The 26,490-nt window shown below is 46.1% G+C and overlaps 1 protein-coding gene across 1 annotated transcript in view; it reads right to left on the bottom strand.

Moving 5' to 3' along the window:
- Window positions 1-26,490, bottom strand: part of LOC138521603 (phospholipase A2 inhibitor gamma subunit B-like) — a 230,753-nt gene that overhangs the window by 40,202 nt on the left and 164,061 nt on the right. Inside the window, exons 3-4 of the mRNA XM_069634551.1 lie at window positions 25,606-25,755; window positions 16,084-16,224 (exon numbers count right to left, since the gene is read on the bottom strand). Of these exons, the coding sequence (XP_069490652.1) occupies window positions 16,084-16,224; window positions 25,606-25,755 (291 nt within the window). The remainder of the gene's footprint in view (window positions 1-16,083; window positions 16,225-25,605; window positions 25,756-26,490) is intronic.

The following is a 26,490-nucleotide window of genomic DNA, read 5'->3' as shown; positions in this document are numbered from 1 at the left end:
TTCATTTCCTTTATGAACATTGGGGGTGTAACATGTAATTTCAATTTCCATGTGGGTGAATGGGTTACTTGGTAGGGCTTTTTGGCTGTGGAGGCTGACCATAACGCACATGATTGGGGATTGTGAGGACCTGGTGGAGGCTGCCCCTGGTGGCTGGTGGGTCGGGGTGGTGGGAGACATGAGTGGGGGCCTGGTGGGGGCTGCCCCACACTGCTGCGGGGGTGGGGGTGGTGGGAGACATGAGTGGGGGCCTGGTGGGGGCTGCCCCTGCACTGCTGGGGGGGGTGGGGGTGGTGGGAGACATGGGTGGGGGCCTGGTGGAGGCTGCCCCTGGTGGCTGGGGGGTGGGGGTGCTGGGAGACATGGGTGGGGGCCTGGTGGAGGCTGCCCCTGCACTGCTGGGGGGTGGGGGTGGTGGGAGACATGGGTGGGGGCCTGGTGGAGGCTGCCCCTGCACTGCTGGGGGGTGGGGGTGGTGGGAGACATGGGTGTGGGCCTGGTGGTGGGTGCCCCTGCACTGCTGGGGGGTGGTGGGAGACATGGGTGGGGGCCTGGTGGAGGCTGCCCCTGGTGGCTGGGGGGTGGGGGTGCTGGGAGACATGGGTGGGGGCCTGGTGGAGGCTGCCCCTGGTGGCTGGGGGGTGGGGGTGGTGTGAGACATGGGTGGGGGCCTGGTGGAGGCTGCCCCTGCACTGCTGGGGGTTGGGGGTGGTTGGAGACATGGGTGGGGCCTGCTGGCAGGTGCCCCACAGTGCTGGGGGGTGGGGGTGGTGGGGAACATGAGTTGGACATGGGTGGGGGCCTGGTGGAGGCTGCCCCTGGTGGCTGGGGGGTGGGGGTGCTGGGAGACATGGGTGGGGGCCTGGTGGAGGCTGCCCCTGGTGGCTGGGGGGTGGGGGTGGTGGGGAACATGCGTTGGACATGGGTGGAGGCCTGCTGGCAGGTGCCCCACAGTGCCGGGGGGTGGGGGTGCTGGGAGACATGGGTGGGGGCCTGGTGGAGGCTGCCCCACAGTGCTGGGGGGTGGGGGTGGTGGGGAACATGAGTTGGACATGGGTGGGGGCCTTCTGGCAGGTGCCCCACTGTGCTGGGGGGTGGGGGTGCTGGGAGACATGGGTGGGGGCCTGGTGGAGGCTGCCCCTGCACTGCTGGGAGGTGGGGGTGGTGGGAGACATGGGTGGGGCCTGCTGGCAGGTGCCCCACAGTGCTGGGGGGTGGGGGGGAACATGAGTTGGGCATGGGTGGGGGCCTGCTGGCAGGTGCCCCACAGTGCTGGGGGTGGGGGTGGTGGGGAACATCAGTTGGACATGGGTGGGGGCCTGGTGGAGGCTGCCCCTGCACTGCTGGGGGGTGGGGGTGGTGGGAGACATGGGTGGGGCCTGCTGGCAGGTGCCCCACAGTGCTGGGGGGTGGGGGTGGTGGGGAACATGAGTTGGACATGGGTGGGGGCCTGCTGGCAGGTGCCCCACAGTGCTGGGGGGTGGGGGTGGTGGGGAACATGAGTTGGACATGGGTGAGGGCCTGCTGGCAGGTGCCCCACAATGCTGGGGGGTGGGGGTGCTGGGAGACATGGGTGGGGGCCTGGTGGAGGCTGCCCCTGCACTGCTGGGGGGTGGGGGTGGTGGGAGACATGGGTGGGGGCCTGGTGGAGGCTGCCCCTGGGGAGTGGGGGGTGGGGGTGGTGGGAGACATGGGTGGGGGCCTGGTGGAGGCTGCCCCTGGGGAGTGGGGGGTGGGGGTGGTGGGAGACATGGGTGGGGGCCTGGTGGAGGCTGCCCCTGGTGGCTGGGGGGTGGGGGTGCTGGGAGACATGGGTGGGGGCCTGGTGGAGGCTGCCCCTGCACTGCTGGGGGGTGGGGGGGGTGGGAGACATGGGTGGGAGCCTGGTGGAGGCTGCCCCTGGGGAGTGGGGGGTGGGGGTGGTGGGAGACATGGGTGGGGGCCTGGTGGAGGCTGCCCCTGGGGAGTGGGGGGTGGGGGTGGTGGGAGACATGGGTGGGGGCCTGGTGGAGGCTGCCCCTGGTGACTGGGGGGGGTGGGGGTGGTGGGAGACATGGGTGGGGGCCTGGTGGAGGCTGCCCCTGGTGACTGGGGGGGTGGGGGTGGTGGGCGACATGGGTGGGGGCCTGGTGGAGGGTGCCCCTGGTGACTGGGGGTGCAGGGGGACATGCATTGGTGGGCAGTAGTGCAAGTTGACATGTGGGTTGGCTGGGGGTCATGGCCATGGTGGATGGTGTGCCTGCAGGACATGTGCAGGGTAGGCCCCTGTGGTGTGAGCCACCTGCAGGGGCCGTGGAGGGAGTAGAGGGGACACCTGGGAGGACCCACACGTGCAATTCACGTGTGCTGCTCCCGGCGCACCCCTGTAATACACGTACCCTGACGAGATCGCGTGTGTAACTTCCCGCGCACCCCTGTAATACACGTACCCTGATGGAATTGCGTGTGGAACTTTCCGCGCACCCCTGGAATACACGTACCCTGATGGAATTGCGTGTGGAACTTTCCGCGCACCCCTGGAATACACGTGCCCTGCTGATGTTGCGTGGGATACTTCCCCCGCACCCTGAAATACACGTACCCTGATGAGATCGCGTGTGTGACTTCCTGCGCACCCCCGAAATACACGTACCCCGCTCAATCGCGTGAGTAACTTCCCGCGCACCCCTGAAATACACGTACCCCGCTCAATCGCGTATCTAACTTCCCGCGCACCCCAGGAATACACTTACCCCGCTCAATCGCGTATCTGACTTCCCGCGCACCCCCGAAATACACGTACCCCGCTCTATCGCGTGTGTAACTTCCCTCGCACCCCCGAAATACACGTACCTCGCTCAATCGCGTGTGTAACTTCCCGCGCGCCCCCAAATTACACGTAGCCCGCTCCCCCAGGCCCGATCGCGTGGAAAAGTTCACGTGAACCCCTGAAATACACGTAGCCCGCTCCCCCAGGCCCGATCGCGTGTAAATGTTCACGCGAACCCCTGAAATACACGTAGCCCGCTCCCCCAGGCCCGATCGCGTGAAAAAGTTCACGCGAACCCCTGAGATACACGTAGCCCGCTCCCCCAGGCCCGATCGCGTGTAAATGTTCACGCGAACCCCTGAAAGACACGTAGCCCGCTCCCCCAGGCCCGATCGCGTGAAAGAGTTCACGTGAACCCCTGAGATACACGTAGGCCGCTCCCCCAGGCCCGATCGCGTGAGAAAGTTCACGCGAACCCCTGAAATACCCGTAGCCCGCTCCCCCAGGCCCGATCGCGTGAAAAAGTTCACGCGAACCCCTGAGATACACGTAGCCCGCTCCCCCAGGCCCGATCGCGTGAGAATGTTCACGTGAACCCCTGAAATACACATAGCCCGCTCCCCCAGGTCCGATCGCGTGTGAAAGTTCACGCGAACCCCTGAAATACACGTAGCCCGCTCCCCCAGGCCCGATCGCGTGAGAAAGTTCACGCGCACCCCCGGAATACACGTACCCCGCTCAATCGCGTGTGTGACTTCCCGCGCAACCCCGAAATACACGTGCCCCGCTCGCACAGGCACTATTGCTGTATGTTGCCACTTTTGTAATGCGCAGGGACGCTACCGCCTGCCTTCGTGTGGCGGACGTGTTTGGGCTTGTGCGTGTCTTTCGCTGTGCGTGGCTTTGCCCTATTCGATTCCATGAATACGTGTGGTTCGGGTGCGTGTGGGCGTTCCGTCTGCTTCCCTGCAGTACATCCCCAGTTACGCCCTTGTTTTCGCGAGTTGTTCCCCATTCCGCGCGTTACGCCCGTGTTCCACCCACTTTCTAGTGTATGCGCAGAGGTTGTGCGCTTTCACTGTGCGCGTCGCGCACGTCTTTCGGGATGTTGCAGTGACGTGTGCGCCATGCACGGGTTTGGCGCACATCCCGAGGAAGACACGCGCAGGGACTTCCATGAAACGCACGCGTGCCCGTGCGCCTGTTTTTTTCCACTTGCGCCTGCTTGCGCCTGCTTGAGCCTGCTTGCGCCTGCTTGCGCGTAGATTTTCGCCGCACGTTTGTTCCATGAATCAGCCCCTAAGTGTTTTAGATGTTTTTTGTCAAATGATAAATACATATTGGTATATGTGTAATTTCTAGAGAACCTATCTTGTTTATTTCCGAATTGTGTGGTACAGACCTTGTTGCGATACAGCGGATTGAGAAAGGGGTAGTCGCTTTGAACTGTTCTTTTGTTTGATACTTAGTCCCTACATCAGATCGTCGTCCCCCCCGAAAACAAAAAAGAGGGAAATCTACCCACACAGTATAATTGCATACGGACAACCCGGTAGATGTTGGGTAAAACCTTTGGTAACAAATAACTGACAAGTAGCCTCATTTTTTATAAGAGTGTCTACAAGTAAATTTGTTACCATGGAAAACGTTAATACTGTTTCATTTTCAGAAGAGTATTATCAAAAACGAATGAGTATACCATCCTTTTCTATAAAAGGCGAGAATATTCCACCCACTTCGAACAATATCAATGGGTTACATATTCTAGTTCAAAAGAGGAAAAAACTAATTAGAACAGAATCCCATGGCCAATTTATGTCGGCCTATCTAAAAGCTGGAGATATCCCGGAAGGGCTCCAAGTAAAAAACATACCTAGAGTCTTCACTGAGAACCGTAAGTTGAAGTGGAAATTCAGTGGAGTGGGCAATAAATGCTCGCTCAACTGGCTGTTTTTAATTATTGAAATAGCCGAGGAAGAAGCAAAAGAGCAAAAGATTGAAATAGAAACTTTGGAAGGCAAAATTCAGTCAGATAAATTAATACAAGATATTAAAGAAAAGATGGAAAAAATAGAAGATGAAATGACAAAATTCAGGAAATTTACTTTGGATAAAAAGATATGGAAATTAAAAAAGGATGTAGAAACATATAAAGAAACAAAATCCTACCCATATCTAATTGTATCATACTATCAATATCAAAATAAATTTAACCAAAGTAGAGAAGGAAATACAGGTTTTAGAAAACCACGATTTGTTACATTTTCCAACACGAGTAATGGTACAACAAGCAGCGACTCTGATAGTACAACTGCAACACATCAAGGATAGGGACGGCAAAAAAACAACAGTTTTTTCAGGGCAGGGGCAAAGGAGGCCAAAACAGACAGAAAGGCCCCCTGCGTATGCAAACACGCAATTGTAACTGCCCGATACAAAACTGGTAGTGCCCATCTTCAAGCTATCGACTCACATCCTATCTAAATTCGAAGAAAATGTGTTAAGTCGAGGTCTAAGTTTTGTTCCCACATGTAAGGCTAATAACTTCCAAACAGAAGTAGAATTGCAAAAATATTTTAGTCTCATTCCCCTAAAATAGTTTTTCCACAACTCTTTCCCGTCAAATAAAGAAGGGAATACAACTGGTCTAAAATCACCTTCTATATTCTGCCCGCTAGGATCAATGGTGAGTCCAGCCATTTTAGCATTAGAGAATAAAATCACATGTGAAGTACAAGATTTGTTCAAACATAAAAATCACATGCAAGATAATCTATCAATGGCAGGGAGAAAATCTCTAAAAAATCTACAAGATAATGATCTGTTTGTTACTAAATCGCCAGATAAAGCGGGAGGGGTTGTGGTCTGGGACAAACAAGCCTATAAAGCTGAAGTTAAAATACAATTTATTGACCCGACCTTCTATTGTAAACTAGACGTTGACCCTACCCCAAGACTACAGGAAGAAATCCAAACCCAACATTTATCAATCATGCTTTTGAACAAGAGTGGATAGATATAGATGAGAAAAGCTTTCTAATAAACTTGAATCCCACTACACCAGCATTTTATATACTCCCAAAGGTTCATAAAAATCCTACTAGACCACCTCGGAGAATGATTGTAGCAGCAATAGATTTGATTCTTGAGCCATTATCTATATATGTAGACCGGTTCCTACATCTGTTTGTTCACGCCATGCGCTCATATGTAAAAGATACTACTAGTATGATTAAAATAGTACAAGATCTTAAAATCGATCCGAATGATCTTTTGGTTACATTAGAAGTTCCATCTTTGTATATTAGTATCCCCCAAATGGACTGTATAGAGGTAGTGAATAAATATCTGAACCTTTGTACCACCACTTTATCCAAGGTTCCCAAGGCACTCATTCTTGAATGTTTATGAACAGCTTTGATGGAAAAACAATTCTGTTACCAAGGGTCCTACTTCAAGCAAAAACACGATACAAGCATAGGGGCAACTTTTGCCCCCGACCTGGCCAATCTCTATATGGATGACCTGGAAACAAACTCAGTATACCGTACGAATAATCAATTTAAGAGTAATATAATGTCATGGCATTGTTACATCGACAATGATTTTGCAGTATGGAGAGGATCAATAGAAGAACTCCTAAATTTCAAGGTATGGATGAATGAAAGAAATGACCGTATTCAATTCACTAGGAGCTATGATTTCAAAAGAATGCCTTTTTTGAATTTAGAAATTGTCAAAGTAGGAAATGCTTTAGAGACCGCGTTATATAAGAAACTTACAGACAAGAATACCTCACTGGAATACCATAGTTTCCATCCGCAAAGTCTGAAAGACAACCTACCAGTAGGTCAATTTCTACGGATCCGTAGAAATTGTACACAAATGAAAGATTATGAAGTGCATGGTAAGGCTTTGAAAACTCGGTTAAGAGAAAGAGGCTATCCAAAAAAGACAATTCAAGTAGCGTATAAGCAGGCAAAAATCACAAACAGAAATGTGTGCCTGACCCCCCAAAAAAGAACCAAATTGGATAAGATTACATGTGTAAGTACATTCAGTATGATAAGCCATGGCTTAAGAAAAACAATATTAATAAACAGGCATATAATAAAGACGCCAGACTTTAACCCTGATGTGCCTCATTTCGCCTTCAGAAGACAAAAAAATTTGAAAGACAATCTTGTTCATACCTATCCCAATGTAAAACAGAGCAAACCAAGATAAACAACACTATGGGGTCTTCCCCCCATGATAGACCATTTTAAATGTGGAAATTGCTCTGTGTGCTCCGTAACCAAGAATATAAAAAGCATAGATCTGAAGGGAAAACAATGGCACCTCATGAATTTCACTAACTGCCTGACCCAATCGGTAGTGTATGGAATTAAGTGTCCGTGCAACCTGTTATACATTGCCAAAACGAAACGCCCCATTAGACAAAGGATATGTGAGCATTGATTATATATTAAAAACAAGGTTGAGAATAAACCTCTGGTGGCCCACTACATACGCCATCAACATAAACCAAATTAAATGTTTTGGTTTAATATTCAAGTGATACAATCTTCACCATGTGGAAGCAATAAAGACCTATTTTAAGGAAATGTGAACAGAAATGTATATATGATCTAGATACCGGAAAAAACAGCTTAAATTCCTCAGTCGAGTGGGGCATTTTTATGTAACAACCAATTGACATGTACTAAAGGGCATTTATCCCGACAACATCAGCAATCGATGACTCCTCAACAGCAAGATAAAAGGCCCCTTGATATAAGATACATTCAAGGCACCTAGTGAGAGATTTGGTAATATTATACACCTATAAAATATTGTTGCTAGTTGATTCCGTAGCGATATGCAGAAATGAAGTTCTCCGGAGGGAAACAAGTAATTATATAAAAAACACTATGGCTACTAATTCCACAAGAAATTGAATAAAATGCGTCAAGATTAGTTTTTTAGTTTTTTAATGAAATGATAAAAAATCAGTCCAAAAATCACTAAGATATTGTTTGGTGTTCTCTGTATACATTATAAAATGGCGAAAGAATAAATAAATAAGAACACAACGAGAACAAATAGGGATTATAATGTTTCTTGAATATGTGAATTTCACGAATTACACATACAGAAGGTGTTAAATACGTCTATATGGAATAGCGACTAACGCCATATTCCATATTCAATTTTTCAAAATAATAAAACCCCCTCCAAAATGACCACAACAAGGGCTTGATCCCTAAAAACAATGAGAGCCGATCTAACACAGACTACTATCATGTGACCGCAAGTAGACACGTGATATTTCCACCGCTGCAGCCCCTTTAAATCCTTTAAATCCGTGCAACAACTGAGACAGTTTGATAGCAGTTTGGAACACGCCTGATGTGAGACACGAGTTGTAAATGAGGCATTATATCTTAGTGACAAAGTAAGTACCGTGGCATTTTCACTTTGTCCTTTTCTTTTAAAATCAAAACCAACAGAATAATGCACCGCTCTGTTAAATGTAAAAAGACACGTTTTCTACTAAACATGGTAGTGAATAGTCGAACCTAATGTACATAGAGATAATAACATACCGCATTGAAAAGCAGTGAGATACAATGGGTCCAGAATACAAATGATGGCTATGGTTGGCGTATTGATGAGAAAAAGCAATAAATAATAATGCGGTCCTTTCACTAAAAAAGCTGAATACTAGAAAATAATACTAAATGCTCTCTGTTTTCGTTTCTTTTTTGAAAATCTAAATAGCTCCTGAGAGCAATAAGAGCAGCCTAAGAAAACACATTTCAATCACGTGCAACCTACGAGTTGAGTCTGATCTAAATATGTCACAAGACCAGTTCAGTAATTTAAATAAAATAATACTTTAGATCAAAGATATTAGAAAAATGGTGAGAATAAGAAATAAAACATACATTTTTTGTGTGCTTTTTTCTAGGCGCCACTCGGCTCTCCACGATAAAATTCAAAGAGTTTAAAGTAATAAACACAGGAAAGAAAAATGAATCCTAAGTGTCTCTAAATAATAACTTATTCTTGAAAACAGGTCAGTGTCCACACATATCTGATATTTAAAGAATCAGACATAGGGTTCATCAAATATATGTTTTTAATTCGTTTTTTCCTTTTATTTTTTTTAGCAATTGTGAGATGACATTGTATAGTCTTTGTGATTTGTTTTTCCACCATGCAAAAAATACCAATAGTCCTGAAGATGGCCATAACATCAAACAAAGATGCCAGGGAAAGCATCTGTTTTATTGTTTTGAAAAGGCCGAAACATATGAACATATGTAGACAGTCCCAGTGGTTGAAAACAATAAACCTAGATAAACTAAGACCAAAATAATGGTCTTGGTGACAAATGGAATAGAATAAAATAATGTGCTGAAGAAAGATACTTAATAAATGCGTATAGATAACACATCTGCCACGTACTAACCTCACCTTTGTTTGTGAAATTTGTTGATATGAAATGTATTCAATTCTGTTTTAGAAATAATCGTGTGCATAATCTAATGACACACTAGAAATATTAAGTGTTTTTAGATGTTTTTTGTCAAATGATAAATAAATATTGATATGCGTAATTTCTAGAGAACCTATGTTGTCTATTTCCGAATTGCTGGTAAATAGAGAAAGTGTGGTAAAGACCGTGTTGTGATAAAGCAGATTGAGAAATGGGTAGTCGCTTTGAACTGTTGTTTTGTTTGATGCACCAGGGCCTTACAGCACTTCTGCAACGATCTCTAAGACAGAGATTTTCAACTGCAAAATAATTATAAGCCATTGGGGAACATTTTTGAGCCAGAAAATACAGAAAAACCAATTCCCAGGGTGACCTACAAAATGCAGGCGTTTAACTCCACCACTGAGTATATGCCAGGGAGACAGGATATACAGACAGAACGTCTGGAAAGCCTACCTGTATCTGAAGTCCAGGAAACAATGTGCTTAAAGTGAGTGTGCAGCTGGCCTATCTTCAATTCCAAGCCATAGGGGCAATATAACAAGAAATTTGGGAAGAAGGGGAGAAAAACCTAGCCGTGGACTTCATGGGTCGAATGGCATATACGGACTGATCACAATGGTTCTCCATTGTACTTACTCACTCTGCTTCAAAATGGCTTGAAGTGAAGTTCTGCGCCAGATAGCTTTGCAGTTGCATGCAACGTCTTCACAGACATTTCCCAAACAGATAGAGCCCCATCAAATATAGCTCCAGACAATAGGGTACAATTTCTGACAACAGAAATGCAGGCCTACCTGAGACTTTCAAGACAGTCAGGTGGCACTCTTCTACTCCCAAATCAATGGACAAGTGAAAAAACTGAATACGTTAATCAAAAGCTCCATTTAAGTGCCGGTGGTCTCACAAGCCTGCCCCCAACTCTGTCGTAGGAGTGTCTCAGTTTCTCCTCAGGAGGAGCAGATGTTCAAAGGCAATGCATACCCCAGAATCGTCAATGAACAGCACAAAAGCACAATCACCAAAGTATGGTAAGATAAATGACAAGGTACACAGACACCAAAATATGAGGAAGACTGTTCACAATGCCAGACGGGCACAAAAGCCCCACATTTTTGCAGTGAGATAGTGAATAAAAGTATGTGTGGCCTATAAAGACAGTTCTGCCTCTCTATAATTCACCGGGAGCAAGGGTAATCCCCCCTCCCTCGGGCGCAGGAGCACTTACCAGGAGATCTCCTAGGAACCCTGCTTCAACAGAGCACTCACACAACGAAGGACAGCCTCATGTCTTGGTGTTGCACACCAAAGGGAATTTGAAGTCAGCAGGCATGGGAAGGAGGCGGAGCTAGTGTGACTGTGACAGATTCTGCAGGAGTTTAGGGTAGTGTTAAAACCACTTACTCAGCTCTCTACAAACCACGAGTGATCCCAATCATAAAGGTAAAACCGACACAGGTAAGAGATATACCTCCTTTGCCTTTTGTTTTAACGTGGGCCAAGGGAAGGCTCTACTCTCAATAGGGGAGTGAATGTGATTCAGTACTAACCCAAACAGCAAAGTATAACGGTCCAAAATAAAGTGAATGTCCAATAAAAGTTCCATAATAATATTTGTACTTCAATCAAACACATCATCGGCAAGAAAACTAAATAGAAAAACACTGTACAAAACCCACCCCTGTGGTAAAAACACAGAATATGCAAAAGATAGAAGATGGTGAACTCTGGGTAACAATCAGGGCAAGAAAAGGCAATTAATAACCACAATGATAGCAACAAGGATATGTTATTGTGTTGAAAGGTATGAATTGTGACATAGCCAGTCTCTGTGGCCCAGAAATGGACCACAGGGAGCAGTTACCAGTTAACAGTACCTTTTTCTTTGTCTTGGCCGATCAACAAAGGCACACCAGGCTTCTAGATGTTGTTTGTGCAGTTCAAAGCAGCTCAAGGGTGGAAGACGTGTTGTTCTAGGTGGGGGGGTTGTTGAGTAGGGGTCGAATGGGAGCTTGCTGGGGTTCAAGGTGATGCGTGAAGAAAAACAGATCATGAGGGCCACCAGGGTCTGTTTGACAGTCAGTTTGACTGTGAAGATGCTGGTGACTGGATACGCTGTTTGATGCAATCAGTTCGATGAGATGCTCGAGTAAGTGTGGATTGTGAGGTCCACCAGGGTCAGTTTGATGGTCGGTTCAACTGTAAAGATGTCAGAGACTGTATATACAGTTTTGGTCGAGCAGATCAATGCAGCGCCCGATGGTTGTAGTTCGATGGTTAACCAGTCAGTTCTACTGGCGATAAAAATTAGCAGCGACGATGCTAGAAGGACAAACAGCGGTTCGATGTTGGCAGATGCAACATGGAGCTTTGCATCGGAGCTGCGGAAATGACACACTCAGCTAGCACTGTGCCTCGGCAAAGAGATTAGAATGTGCAGATAAGTAGTTTGAAGATTGATCGAGTGCCAAAGGCAACTGCAGACGGTCCTGATGGTTCAATACTGTTGAACTGGCTAGAATCGAGGTTCTCAGTAGTTCGACGTTGGGAAATGCCGGAATTCGGCTCTCTCAGTGCTTGGGTGCTGTGAGTCCCTCTCAGGAGTCTCTGAGACAAGTGTAGTCCTTGATCTCTTACTCTAAATGCAAGGGAGGCTGGTGCACACTTCCAGGAGTCCTTCACCACAAGGAGGGTCTGGGCAGCATTGTTACTGGCAGAGATGCATGTCTTGTTCCAGCAGAATGCCACCCCAAATGTCCCCTGGGGACGGGTGGGGTACCTCTGCCTTGGACGCTCAGTCTTCCCCTCACTGGTGGAGGGCTTTGGAAAGCAAACTCTCCCAACAGAGGTCCAACAGATTTCTTTCTTAGGTGTTTGTTCCAAAGTGAACTTAAAGGAGTGGGGGACCACTTATTTTAAAGGTGGCAAATGTCTACAGGTGATTTGTCAAAAGCAAGCCTGCTTTAAGGGTCCAATCCCTGTCCTTGGAACATGTGGACCTTGCCTCCTGACATCACACCCAAAGTGCTTTGTGCTACAGGAAGTGTGGGGGCGGGCAGGAAGGAAAAGTAGAGGCAGAGAGAAACAAGATGGTGAAACGTTCCTCCATCTGTAAGGACCTCCTCTGTCTACACTAACCCTGCCCCTTCCTTTCTCAATAGAATCAAAGTCTCATTTTGTATGCAGCACCCTGGTGTGAGGCTACTCCTTTTGTGAATGGGTGTGCACTTTGATTCCTGTTCCCAGGATAGCTTTCTGTGGCATGAATTTCTCTCTGGGAGTGTGTTACCTGCCCTCTAAAAGGAATAAAGAGAGCCAGCCACCAAGGCTACAGTCTTGCTGGCAGCAAGATAGCTGGGCTCACAATGCTGACAGGTGTGATGTCAATGGATGTGGCTCTGATAATTATGAAAAATACCATCCACCATACAGTAACTCATGTATGCTTTATATTTAAAGTGTAACGTGCCACCAGGTCAGTAACCCCATACGTAGGCAGGTTTTTAACAGATGTGCATATTTTAAGTGCAGCCCCTGTACTGTAGTGATTTTGGCTGTCACTGCAGCTGAAAAGTTGGCGCTTGTGCTCTGAACCTGCTCTGCGCCACGGGAGAGCTGGGACTGCAGATTGTTTACGTTTAAAATTTTAAAAAGCCAGGGCTTCGACACCCTTGCCAGATGGTAATCCTTCACTGTCACAAAATTGGGAAGGGTGGACCTGCGATGGGGTCCCACCATCTTGGTTTTATCGTTGGCTTCTTTTCCTTCCTGTCCCCTCCATTTGATGTGGGACAAGGCACTCTGGTTATGTTGCAAGAAGGTAATGGTCACATATTACAGTGATAGGGGTTGGACCCTATACAGCAGGCTTGTCCAATCCCCTGTGACATTTTGCCTTTATAAGGCATGGGTCTCCCACTCCTTCCTTGATTCCTTCCTGGACACTAAAAGGAATACATCTCTGGGTCCCTGTAGGAACTGCAGTCCCTTAGACAGTCCTGTGTGCCATAGAAGTGAAGACAGGTACTATCCAAGGAAGAGGAGAGCTCTGTTCCCTAACCATCTCCAGAGAACATTAGGGGTGAACTACTTTGGTCCCAGGCCTGCCACTATGCCAGCTGCCCTGGAACCTTGCTTCTCACTGTAAGCAAAGGAACCCCTATAGGTGCCAGCTTAGCTCCCTGGACTAGGAGTGCAGAGAATGAAGAACTCACCCTGGGTTAGAGCCCATGAATTAGAAATGACAGCAACCTGAAGAAGTCCAAAGCAGCTTTGAATCCTGTTTTGCCACTTCGAGCTGCATTCGAACTGCTTCAATCGTGCTCAAAGCCTTTGAGCCATCACAGTTCTGCAGTGCTGCTTTTGGCCCTCATTGCATCTCTGAACCACTGACCACACCTTCAAACCAGTTTGAGGTCATATTGAACCAGCATCACTTATCCTTGGAATGACTTTAACACTGGCTAACCAATACACATATCTTTGACTCACCACTTATTTGAGCCAACAGGACCTCACCTCGACTGGACTCAAACCGCTGGAAGCCATATTGTCAAATGCGACCCATTGGTAGCATTGTTGCAAACTAACTCAACCACTAATACGAATCTATTGGACTCTTCAAACTACATTGCATTGAACGTCAACTCGAAACACACAGATCGCTGTCTCAAAGCCGACTCACTGCAGACTAACCACCAGGATCAACACGACTGGTCCCATCTTGAACCTGGTTTGACCACAAGTAGACCAGAAAAAAGCCCTGTTAGGTGCTGTAGAACCACCCAAGACCGAGAACAAGGTACTGTTAATAGGCTATGTCCCCTGGTTCACTTTCTGTGTACATTAACAAGGGGGGGTCCTGGGAGTCCCTCTGCCAGACATTAGTCCTGGTTACGAGAGACTTACCCAGAGTCTTTAGCTCACTATCTTTCACAGAGAAGAAATATCCCAAACATATCAGTCTTTGTCCTGCCCTGGGGCAGTCCAGCACAGAAATGCTAGGCAATTCCCCTCTGAACAAGAGCACCAACAGAAACCCCAGACACGTGTTTCGGTCTGGTTGGACCTCATCAGTAGGGTGGATCTGTGCCTCTCTAGGAATAGTGAGCAAGGGGTCCACGTCTGGATTCCCCTAGTAATTTAGGGTGAGACCCAAAGTTACTTAAATATGCAAATTAACAAGGGGGGGTCCTTTCTGTGTACTTAATGACTTATAAGCCCCATTTTCAAACCATTACTTTAAGGACAATCATTAAACAGTGACATTGCTGCAAATGCTTGCCTGATCACCACTGCTCAAGTACCCAGAGTTCTATTCTCTACAGTTCTTCATTTTCTGCGTCTTTTCCATGAGGTTGGGTTTTTGTTGGGGTAATCCTAGTTAGTTATTTGCATTCTTGATTGTTTCATTAAAGTATATGTGTGCTTATAGAACCTTGATTGGGCATTCATTTATTTTGCAGTGTTTTGTAGAATTGCTTTTTGGGTTGCTATTGTTATCACTTCACACCCCTCGAGAGAGTACAGCCTGCCCTCCTTCCATATTACCACAAAAGGAAAACGAGGTATAGCCATTGGGCTGTGTCTGTTTCACTTTTATAACTGGGATTACTACTGATTGTGCAGTAGTGTGGGGGTCAATAGACAGTTTTGTCAATACTCTTCTGCCTACTCCTGCAGAGCAGTAGTAATTTCGTCACAATTTCCAAAAGATTTGCTAAAAGGTTTTTTCTGAATGCTTTCAATAGCAGCTGACCGGCACTTTCCAGGTGACCACACTCACTCATTCACTCACTCACTAAGAATTTCATACTGCAAAATGTGGGCATAGTCAAAACCAGAGGAGACCCCATCCCTACCTTGAAGACTGCCACCCACCCATATACTCTAATCATATGCACCGCTTTGCGTGAAACTGGATGAAGCAGGTCTCATGCTAAATTATGAGCCACCGCCCATACATCGGAGCCATGATTCAACCTATAAACTGTCATGGATCTAAAAGCAAACCAAGACCAATGCACCCTCATCTTTGCAGTGACTGGGCAACTGCAGTTGAGGTTTGGTATAGCATTCACCTTATACTATTGGTGGCCTTGCTGTAATTGGCAATGTGCGTAAAAACAGGGGTTGGGGATCTTTAGAGTGACAGTGGGAAAAGCAGATGCAGAACCTGTGGTGCTGATTGGTGCATGCCGGAAGTACCTGGTTTGTGAGTGCCAATCTGCTTTCTACAGGTTTGGTGGAGAAACTTGGGAGTATGTTATCAATAGAGAAGAGCTCAAGATCTGATAGACTACAGCGCTTTCGGTCTGGTTAGTCACTGAGTGCGACAGGGATAAAGAGGACAGCTTAGTTGTCTCTGTTAGTGTTGATGTGCTAACAGTTAAGCCTGGGGTGACCATCTGTAAGGTGTTTTTGTGCATACTGTAAGGTGGTAGGGGATGGTACAGGGTAGTCAGTTAGTCAGGGGAAGGTGGGAGTAGGCCTTACAAAGCAAGACAACCTGCAATCCTGCCTTCCTACCCGTGGCCATTTGCAGACAGCTCCCATTTTCTCTATCTCCCACTGCCACCTCTCTCTTTCTCGCTCTTTCTCTCTCTCTCTCTCTCCTTCTCCTCTCTGTCTCAAATAGATACATTGTACCCCCTGATAAACAAAGCAAGCATATAGGAGTTGGCAAGTACAGTGGAGGAGAATTACCTTGCAGTATGTTAACACAACATTGATCAATTGATTCTGGACTGGTTTGGGACATTGGACCCAACCAAAGAACAATCAGTAAACTGTGTTAATCATGCATTTTCTGAACTGAGTCAAAGTCAAAAATGAGTAATGAGGGGTTCACCATCTTTCTTTGTGAGAACAAAACGGATGCACTTTGTCTCCTCTCCAGTGCAGTTCATGGTGTCTGCGGTGTAACAGCTGGAAGCTTCTTCAAGGCATGACCGGCAGGTCACATTGTTCCGAACCTTACTGGGTGAAGGTACTGGAAGAAAATGTACAATGTGTTTGTTAACACAAATTGGCAGGTCCCCTGACAGTTGTGCAACTGAGGAGTAGGCTACACAATTAACTACTACAATAATGATATTCTGAATGGGTGTTCGTATACATTTTCTTTAACATTTTCACAATATTAACACAAAACTATTTTATATCACAATTAGTCATTTTGTTTATTTTAATACTTCTTACAAATATATGCTTAATAAACAAGTACACACATTAAAAATGTCATTTGTCAATTTTGCATTATAACTGTCCAAGTCCAGGTCTGGATGAAATAGCCATTTGTTGCTGGGGCTGCCCGGGCGGGAGAAAGCGTTTGCGTTCCAGTCTGGGGACAGTGACAGAAATGTTTGGATGCCATTGTTTGAAAGTATAAGGGAAGCGTACGAAGCCTTGGCATGTGCCAATCTGCTGCACCCACACCATGCACGGCTCAGTGAGTCCGACAAAAGATCACAAAGTGCGGACATGGGCGCAGATGGAATCAATGAAGACTGTTCTGTGGGACTGGCTGCGTGTCTGTGCTGTTGTACAACAGAGGATTTACATTGCATGGGCACCTGCATATGGCACGTGGTCATGACTGACTGTGTGTGGTGTCGTGGCACGATATTCATTTTTCCAATAATACATCTGCCCTCACAGATGCCTTTGCATGGGTACATTCGCTACGGCATTTCTTTTTTCGCTGCATTTCTTGCTGCCGATTTTTTTTACCGCAAAAAAACATCGAACAATACGGGGTGGGTGGGTAGAGGGATGTAAGGTCTAGGTGGGTGTGGGATGGGGACTAGATTGTAAATAGGGCGGAATGTAGGTTTAGGGGGAACCCACCCAACAAAAAAAACAATGCAAAAAGTTTCTGCCGCGAAATAAAAAGGGGCGATGGAATTACATGGAACCCGTAAATTCATGCAACCCATAGAATTTGAAGTGAGGGGTGACATGGGTGGAGGTTAGACGTGTCTCTGACCAGATTCCTTTTTTATTTCATTTTTTTAAATGTTATCATTTTGGTAAACAGAACAAGCCGACAAAACGATCCCATACATACATAAAAACAGTGTCAAAACAGGGTACATTCCCGTCTCTCTATCACCCCAGTCTGCCTTGTACCATATATCCGAGAAATCAAAGGTTATAAACTAATTTCGAGCAAATGAGACAATATATCCTCAAATAACCTGCTTTTCTTCTGCCTCTTCCTTATGACTATGTCAATTAGTGATGCCAGTGTAATTCCTTTACCCATTCCTGCCTTCCAAGGGGCTTTACTGATACCAACCCCTGAGTAGCAACTTTTTGGCTGCCACAGTTGATCCAAACAGCCAGCCTTTCTGAGGGTAGGCCAAGTCATCTGCTGTCAAGTACCCCCACGCACCAGTACACGGTCTCAAACTAAAATTCCAAGTTGGTTCTCAGTACAGTGTTCATCATCTCTGTTTCTTCTTCCCAGTAATTACTGACACAACTACATTCCCAAATCATGTTTTTCATCGTTCACTTCCTATGACAGCATCCTCACAAACGCTACAGTCACACACTCCCCTCTTGACCATCCTATCTGGTGTCCAGTGTACCCTATTAAGCAGTTTAACCTGCCTGGCCCCATCTCCCCAGTTTAACGACATCAGCTTAATGTTCCTGCCTACCACACCCCCCTTCTCTTTTGGGATCTCCCTCTCCAATACCTGAGACCATTATGCCAACAGTGTGGCATTGCCTGTCACTGAACGCTGGAGGAGGGAATAGACCACTGAGTCCTTGTTGTCCCAACTGTAATAAATGTGCTCCTATATCTTTCCCTAAAATCTTTGTCCTTCCCAACGATTCCACCTTCTTTAACACATTCTTCAGCGTTCCGTATTCACCATAGGAGCATCCGTCCATTTCATTCGTTTTCTAAAGGACTTCATAGGGGATTAATTTCCCACCTACCATCAGGTCATCTAATTAGCGTATTCAGGACAGGTGCAATGCTGGCCAATCAAGCAATGTTATTGAGAGTACGTTTTGGGTTGAACCAAATTGAATCCTTCTCCTTGGTATTGTCAGAGAGACAAGTTCATGGATAACCATCTCTCCAGATCTGTCTTCAAGCCCTTCTCTGCAAAGGACATAGTCACCTAAATTGTGGCACCCAGGTCGCTCATTTTAACAGGGCACCAACTGAAGCAAAGTTGAACAACATCATCCTTCTGTCAACACTCTGAGATAGCCAGGGCTTCGGTCTTCAACCAATTAATGTTATAGCCAGAGTTCTCAGTGAAACCGTTAATTTCTCCTATCAGTGTTGGCAACTGAAAATTCAGGCTCTGGAGTACTACTAGCAGGTCGTCCACATATAATCAGAGTTATGCTCTATCCTGACACAATGTACGCTTTGGATTCATCCCTCTCCCCTTGTCCATATTGCCACCGGTTCAAGTGCCAGGAGAAACAGTAGCGGAGTGAGAGGACACCCTTGTATCGCCCCACGACTCAGGTTGAAAATCCAGGAGCATAGGCTGCTCGTTGTCATTCAGGGCTTTTGGATTGCAGTATAGCACCTTTTTTCACCTCAGGAAGTGTTGTCCAAATCCGATTACTCCTATGTTAAATGTGTCTGCATCAGTGTCCAACTTCTCCAGGTAATTGAGAACTGTTTTCCTCTTATTTGGGCTGTTTATTCTGCGCCCCGATGTACACTTCTGGGGCCCCTTTGCTGTGAGTCCCTGTACCCCTGACTGCAGACTGCTTGGCTACTTTGGGCGAATTGTGAGTCGCGCAACACCCTGTGGCAATAAGGCAATAACCTCCCATTATAGCACCGGTACCAGCTCTGGCAGGGAGCGTGTATGCTGCATGAACTTTATGCGAGAGGATCATTACCACCTTCTCCCATCAGTGTTGCATTCCAATTGGCCTTGAGATCTATGCTACGTCTCTGCCCCGTTGGCGCCCTCTGCACTACTCCTGAACGTACTGCTGTCTAGATGTGCTGCAGGATCCCCACTATCTTTATCCCATACGCTGACCTCCATCTGTAGCGAGAGTGGCGGTTAGCATGTAATCCTGCAGCTTGACCTGCACTTGCAGCTTATTAAAGGACCTAGTTATGAGCCTCGGAAGTCACTGTGTTGTTTGTCCTCAGGTTCAGCAACTCATGCACCCAGTCAATGCACAACCTCTGGCCCACATTCAGGTAAGTCGTCAAACTGCTTCTGCGCGGCAGTGCCATCTTTGAAGCAAATTGATCCCGATGTGCCATAACAATAACCAAGCTCAAATAATGTTCAAAATAAGGGGCCGATTCATGGAATTCTCTGCACGGTACAAAGTGACTTTGCACTGGTGAAAAGTCACTTTGCACTGTCGACACATGTTAAAGTCACCTTCATCCAATATGAGTTGCTATCCCATGGGGGAGTAGTGGAGTGATCTGTATTCCAGTTCAGGAGGAGCCATAATAGCAGTAATAGCTGTACTCCTTGGGTTGGGAAGGGGAATCCATGTGAACTTATTTTACATTGTAGCAAGAATATGTGGGCTGCTGTGCAAGCACTCCTTAGATCAATTTACATTAACCTACAGTAGGTATACGTTTTTGCTTTGCTACTTCACCAATGAGAATACTTCTCAAGGTATCCTAACAATCTAATGTTGTAGTACATGCACGCATATAAATCCAGACATTACATCCCATAAATGATATGGAAACACTGTTGTGTGTATACTCATGAAAAAATAGATCTTGTTACATTAGTGATAAGTACATTGCTGTATGTGTTTACAAACTGGTCGACTGCATGTCCATCAGTTTCGCCCACTGGGCTTTATCAAGGCTAATCTCTACTTTGATGATGCGCCAAAGTATTGCTGTTCCTGTATTACAACAGAACTATTCAATAGACGGAGGGCTGCACGTGGGAGGCCATAGCCTGTTTAAAGTTGGTTGCTTGCAACAGCACAGATATATTCTATGAGGTGAGTGTAGATCAAGGACAACCCACAATGAGAGATTATTTATCCATAACAATAATGGGTCCAGTTACACCACATAACATAGTCTGTACACACTTTTTTGTCTTATGTAGGAACGAATCCAAATGATCCCATGGAAATAACTATCGAACAAAAAGTGGCAAGCGTCGGTGGCAAGCGTCTACATTTGATACGTTTCATATTGACTACATGAGTACAACATTTATGAAATCGGAAATATACCAAAATGTCGCCACCAGAACTCTAACTGCCGAAAATTCTGACATTTCTTTTCAACCCCTCTTACACGACATATATATAAAATACAATTATGAGGGGCTGCGGGGGTCTCCCCCGCATATGTATGTGCTGTAAAGGGGGTTGAAAAAAAAGTCCGCATTTTTGGCCGTTGGACTTCTGGGGGTCGCAGTAATGACATAGATCCATGAAATCCAATTGTATCAATAGCTGTCATCTCTACTAACTCACTATTTTGACAGCTGGTTTTATGTATCTAGATATCCCGTGAGGATAGCACAGCAGAAGCGTGTTTGCCTTGGAAGGAAGAGACCCGAAGCAACACAGGTTCAATCCGCGGGTCCGTGCTTAGAAACCTCTGGGTATTTAAGCACGTTATACATACGCAACTAAGACAACATTAGAACAATTATGCAACTAAAAAAATGTAAAAAATATTCCTGTAACAGCACCTCAATGCCCGCGGGCTGTGTCGGCACTTTAAAAAAATGCAAATAAAAATATATTTTTATTCAGATAATACCAAAAAGATTTTGAAGACGTTTGGGACCCAAAGCCATAAGGACCTAGTAAGCAAAGAATGCAAACCCTGAACTCATACACAATTATGACTGAATAAGGTTGGCTAATACCTTATATACCATACCATACTTTATGTACCATACCATACTTTATATACCATACCATACTTTGCGACTTGTCACTCAATCATGCTCACCAATGCCGTACATTTTACTTGGTTTTCTCTTTCTTTTCCCTCTGCCCAATGGCCATTTCTGTTGTAATACAGCTGCATCATCAAAGTAGAGGTTAGCCTTGATAAAGCCCAGGGGGTGAAACCGATGGCCATGCAGTTGGCCTGTTTGTAAGCACGCACAAGCACGCACAACAGTGTACCTATCTGTCACAAGTTTTTTTCATGAGTATATATGCAACAGTGTTTCCAGATCATTTATGGGATACGATGTGTGGATTTATATAGGTGTATGTGCTACAAAGTCAGATTGTTAAGAAACCTTGTGAAGTAACAAAGTATTCTCGTGAAAAGACGTATACCTAATCTAGATTCATTTAAGTTTATTTAAGGAGCGCTTTCACAGTAGCCCACATCGTCTTGCTACAGTATACATCAGTATACATCCATCCTGAATGTGTCATTTTATAATGCGCCCGCCTGGGTTCCTCTCAGCCATCTCATTGCCTCAGTGCTTCTGACAAGTTCTGACAAGTTCTGGCAGGAATATCCTCAATATTTCAGGCTTGGTGATTATGGCCTCAATTTTACAATCTCTAGCAAGTGCTTTCTTCATGCCAAAGGCCTTCCTCTTCCCCACCACTTCCTTGGGGAAGTTGGGGTAAATGGAAACAGAGGAGCATTCCAGTGTCACCTTGCGTTTCTCCCTAGCCATGGGTTGGATATTATCCTTTGTACTAATTTCGAGCAAATGAGACAATATATCCTCAAATAACCTGCTTTTCTTCTGCCTCTTCCTTATGACTATGTCAATTAGTGATGCCAGTGTAATTCCTTTACCCATTCCTAGAATAATCTGGCGTGATCTGTCGCGTCTCATATTCCCTGCTCTGAGTAAATCTCTGCCAGGGACTTTGCAACAAATTAATTCATAACCATTCATTTTCTTCCAATACCCCCTTTTCTACTAGACATTGGTTCAGACATCTGCTCTTCATATCCAGCTCTGTACTTCGGATTTGCATCGTAACTCTCTCATCCTTCAGTCATTGTGGCTCTAAAACTCCCCGCCATCTCATCAGATAGCTCTTCTGATTTCTTTTCTAATCTCGCTCTTCTAACTTCCAAATGAGTCACTTGCAAGGTTACTTCATTCAGAATTTTGTTCATGTCTCCAACATCCTGGGTCGCGTTCAGGAATAGGGTAGAGATTTCCTCAAAGTTGGGGATTTCACCTTCAATGTCCGTGTCAGACCTGGTCTGTTTGGTCTTCTTCAGGATATGGTTTTCTGTTGAATTAATCTTCTTTGTATCTGTTATCTGTGGAGGGCAAGAGCTTCCCGCTCAAGCTGCAGCTTGGTTGGAAGGCGTTCTGGAGACTCTCATGATGGATGTGGAGATGTGTGTCGCGCGATACTCTGTTTTCCCTACGATGTGTCACCCTGGTCACATGCACTGTGCAGGGGAAAACACAAATGCAGACAGTGGTCTTTTCAGATCTATGCATATATTAATCAGCCCAACGTTTAAACATGGGTTCATTGCTTACATAGGCACTCTTGAAACAGGGGTGGAAAAGTAAAAAATGCATTGGGAGTGACACAACCTTCACATCCCAATAATTGCACCTATATTTTTCCTGTATGGCCCAATGTAGTCCCTGTATTGGCCATCTTGTACCTTGCTCTCTCACCTTTATACTGTACTAACGCTGTGATACCTCTGGGTCTGGGCGTTGTCAAAAATGTAAAAATAAAATAAACAAATAAATATTGACAATGAACACCCAGCACTCATGTGAGTGTTGGGGTGTCCCAGCTAGTCGTCCACTTGGGTGCTTGGGGGAAATGCATGTGTAAGTGTTTGGGGAAGCTCTGGCACGTACATATGCATGGAGGGGCTGGCTGTTGGTCCCTCCATGCAGATTCAAGCTCCCCCCTTTCCTGCAAGCAAGTTTTCTGTGCGAATCAGTGGACAAGTGTGAGGCATGGAGTGTCCCACATGTTACACTCCAGCATATGTTTTGGGAGATGGTGCCATTAAAAATGTAGTGGTTGGAATATGCCACCTGGCTCAATTTCCCAACACCATTTGCAATCTTAATTTGCCCCACTAGTGCAATTTAATGAGTATGCTTCATGTGGTGCTAAAAACCGTTTTCGTAGGATGGAACCAACGCTCGATTTCCTTAAAGACTGGCTACATATATTGCAAATTGTAATGTGTGCTTAATTTGAATCCTGTTTGAATCATGAGGTAGGGTAGAGGCACTCATTTCAGCTACATTCTAGATGCTTTATTTGCAAGAAATTGGAAAACCATAGTAAAACTATACCTCCCTAGACCACTGGCTGCTATGTGTTGGTCTCATTAGCTGCCAAAGTGAGATATATAGTTATTAAAGGGCCACTGCTCTGTTATTAGTCCCAGCCGAAGGTGTGGTCCAATAACAAGGCAGTGGGCCTTTATTACTGGTAAAGTCTGTTCATAGAATATTATTCAAACACTCTGTCAGCACAATACAAAATGTGAAATGTAAAAAATTATACTTATAGAGGAAGTCAAGCACCCCCACATTACCTGGTGGCTTTCCCTCTCCCTGCGCCCAATATGCAAAATGTTACTGAATGATAGAGCAAGGATGTGCAAGTCAGTGGCGTCCTAGAGAATAAATTGGTGGTAAACCACTTACTGAAACGTTTTGTGGTGGTAATGGAATTATGGCTGTTTTTTACTACACCCCCGAATTCAGAGTTTGACCTCGATGAGCTGGCATTATTCTGAAGGTAGATCCTCCACTTAGAAATCAGCAGAATTACAATTCACAGTAGTGCAGCCAAAATCCACATGGAGTCCTATGGACTCCCAAAATGGGGATTTACAACACCCTTTCACCACGCGTAATCCAGTGGTCAGCCCACTTGACAGAGTGGTGGTAACGGTAATCGATTTTGGTGGTAATTCTGCAAATGTACTGCCAAATATATAATGAGGCTGTGTCTGTGGCCTGACTGTGACTGACAGGAGCCCATGTGGCAGGGTGAGGGAGGAGATTGTTCTGTGCCACGTGGCACAGGGTAAAGGGCGCAGAACATAACGCTTCCTTCGCCTTCCAGCGCAGATCTTGGTGTAGTGGAATAACAGTAATAGCAGCAGCTGTGTGAGTGGTGTGGTGCCTCAATTTGAGGTGATCCTCGTGAGACAATTCTTTTCAAAACTCCCATTGCACACTAACCTTTATGCAAAGGGAGTTCAGCAAAGCATTCCCATTGCTCCCTCCACTCATCCCTGCCAACCTCTCCTTACCCCTTCCCGACTATCCAAGGGAAACTCCCGGGACACCTGTCCCTCAATAACTTCTCCCAACCACGTTCCTGCTGTGTCCCCGCCTCTCTCCCCCTCCACACATCCCCATTGACCCATTGTACTCTGCTCCCCTATCTGTTTGCCCCCTATACACCTCCCCTTTGCCGCTCCCCACTTACCCCTTCCCCTTCCACCATATTTTGATTTCTGGATTGCATAATGGATGTTATGCACTGGTTACAGGGCTTACAATGTCCGGCTGTCTCGTGTTAAACTACCGACTCCTTAGCCCCTTCCTCTCTATCCCCGGCAGAGGTCAGGGTTGAGAAATTGAACAGATAGGGGCAGAGGACATGGAAGAATCAGAAAATGGAATGTTCAGGCGCTGTGCTCATCCCAGAGTTCACAGCTCCTTCCTCTCCATTGTTTCCAATGGAGGGCTGACCATCCTGATGCCCTCATCATCTAAATGTACATCACAGCTCATGCGTGCACTTAGAGACGCAGGTCGGGTGAGGCTCTTATCAAATTCAAGTGACGGAAATACCATTATTTCGGCAGTGGTGATGAAAATGATACCTTTTCTTTCCTAGGGTGCGCCCAGCACCACGGAGAAGCAGAGTGCTTTGTAGAGAACACGTATTGCACCGGGAGCCTCTAGAACATGAGGTGCTCAACATATAACTGTATCGTAAGTACATTGAGTCGATTAAGATACTAGTGCAGAAAGCAGTATGTGATCCATGGAGAGGGCAGTTGCACATAACTGGGAAATTACCAGATGGCACGCTGGACAGATTGGATTTCACATCAACCTATTTCCAATCTGGGATCCAGTCAGAAAAAGGGATTTACACAGAATCACATTGGCACTCGAGTGAAGATCCCTGCCCGAGAACTCAGGTCTCCATGGTCGGAGAACTGGATCTTAGCCACCAGTCACCTTCTCCTCATGAAGGATGTCCAAGAGCACAATGGGGATTGACAGACAATATGAAGTTGTCCTACTTCCCTGGACATGCCCTACTGCAATCGTGCTCATAGTATTGGCGATACCAACAAGCATATATAAGGTAACGCACATCTAAATGTTTCTGTATACCCCATACCAAACATGTCAGAAGCAATGATACGTACACGCTGGTACCACACTGGTGCAGTTGTCTTTGCTGCAGCAAGCCACGCTGCTTCTGAAGGACATCTTTGGAGCGTTCACACTGGCGGCGGTCGCGTTGCACTGGCTAGATCTTCCACACGATCGCATAAACAGGGTAGATGTCTTTCCATCTAAAAGAAGGAGAATTAAGGAGTTAGAACACCTTCGTACTGGTGAATTTGTCTTCCCAAATGACGTCTCCCTTAATAACTGCAAGTCATAAAAAACGACTTAGTTTAAGAGGACAGGTCCCAAGCCAGGGCAGCTTAAAACCTTTTCTTTAGGGTGAACTGGGGCAAGACACACATGTCCTTCCTGGCTCCCATCAATATTACATTACATGATTTCCTACATTTATCTTACAAAAGCAGTGGTTTCATGCCATTCTTGTAAATGACATCCTTCCTGTGAATTATGGATTTAAGCCAATGGGAAACATCGACTATCAACTTAAATTACATGGGCCTCATTACCATGGTGCTATTAGAGCCATGGCTACCCCCTTACCGCATTCTGGGTCTGGGTTCCCGAAATAGAGACTTACCGGGTCATTCAAACCTTGGAGGACCCGGTATGTCCCCATTCCGGGAACCATTCCCCATTCCCATTCGAGCCCCCATAGGGCTCAATGGGAATGGGGATGGAGCTAATAACGGTACCGCAATTGGCGTTACCGTTATTAGCTCTGAAGTCCCTTAACGGGTCCCTTCCATAACGCCTAGTAAAACCAGGCATTAAGGAAGGGACTCACTAAGGGACCTCGGAATAGGGTGGTAAGGGATTTCCGGCACCGGTGCCCTTACTGGTACCGGTAATCCCTTACCGCCTACCGCATAATGAAGCCCCATGTTCACTAAGCTGGACAA

The sequence above is a fragment of the Ambystoma mexicanum genome, chromosome 1q (assembly GCF_040938575.1).
Source record: "Ambystoma mexicanum isolate Mex_15411 chromosome 1q, UKY_AmexF1_1, whole genome shotgun sequence".
Lineage (NCBI taxonomy): Eukaryota > Metazoa > Chordata > Amphibia > Caudata > Ambystomatidae > Ambystoma > Ambystoma mexicanum.
Note: the sequence above shows the minus strand (reverse complement) of the source record. Positions and strands in the feature narration are given on the sequence as shown.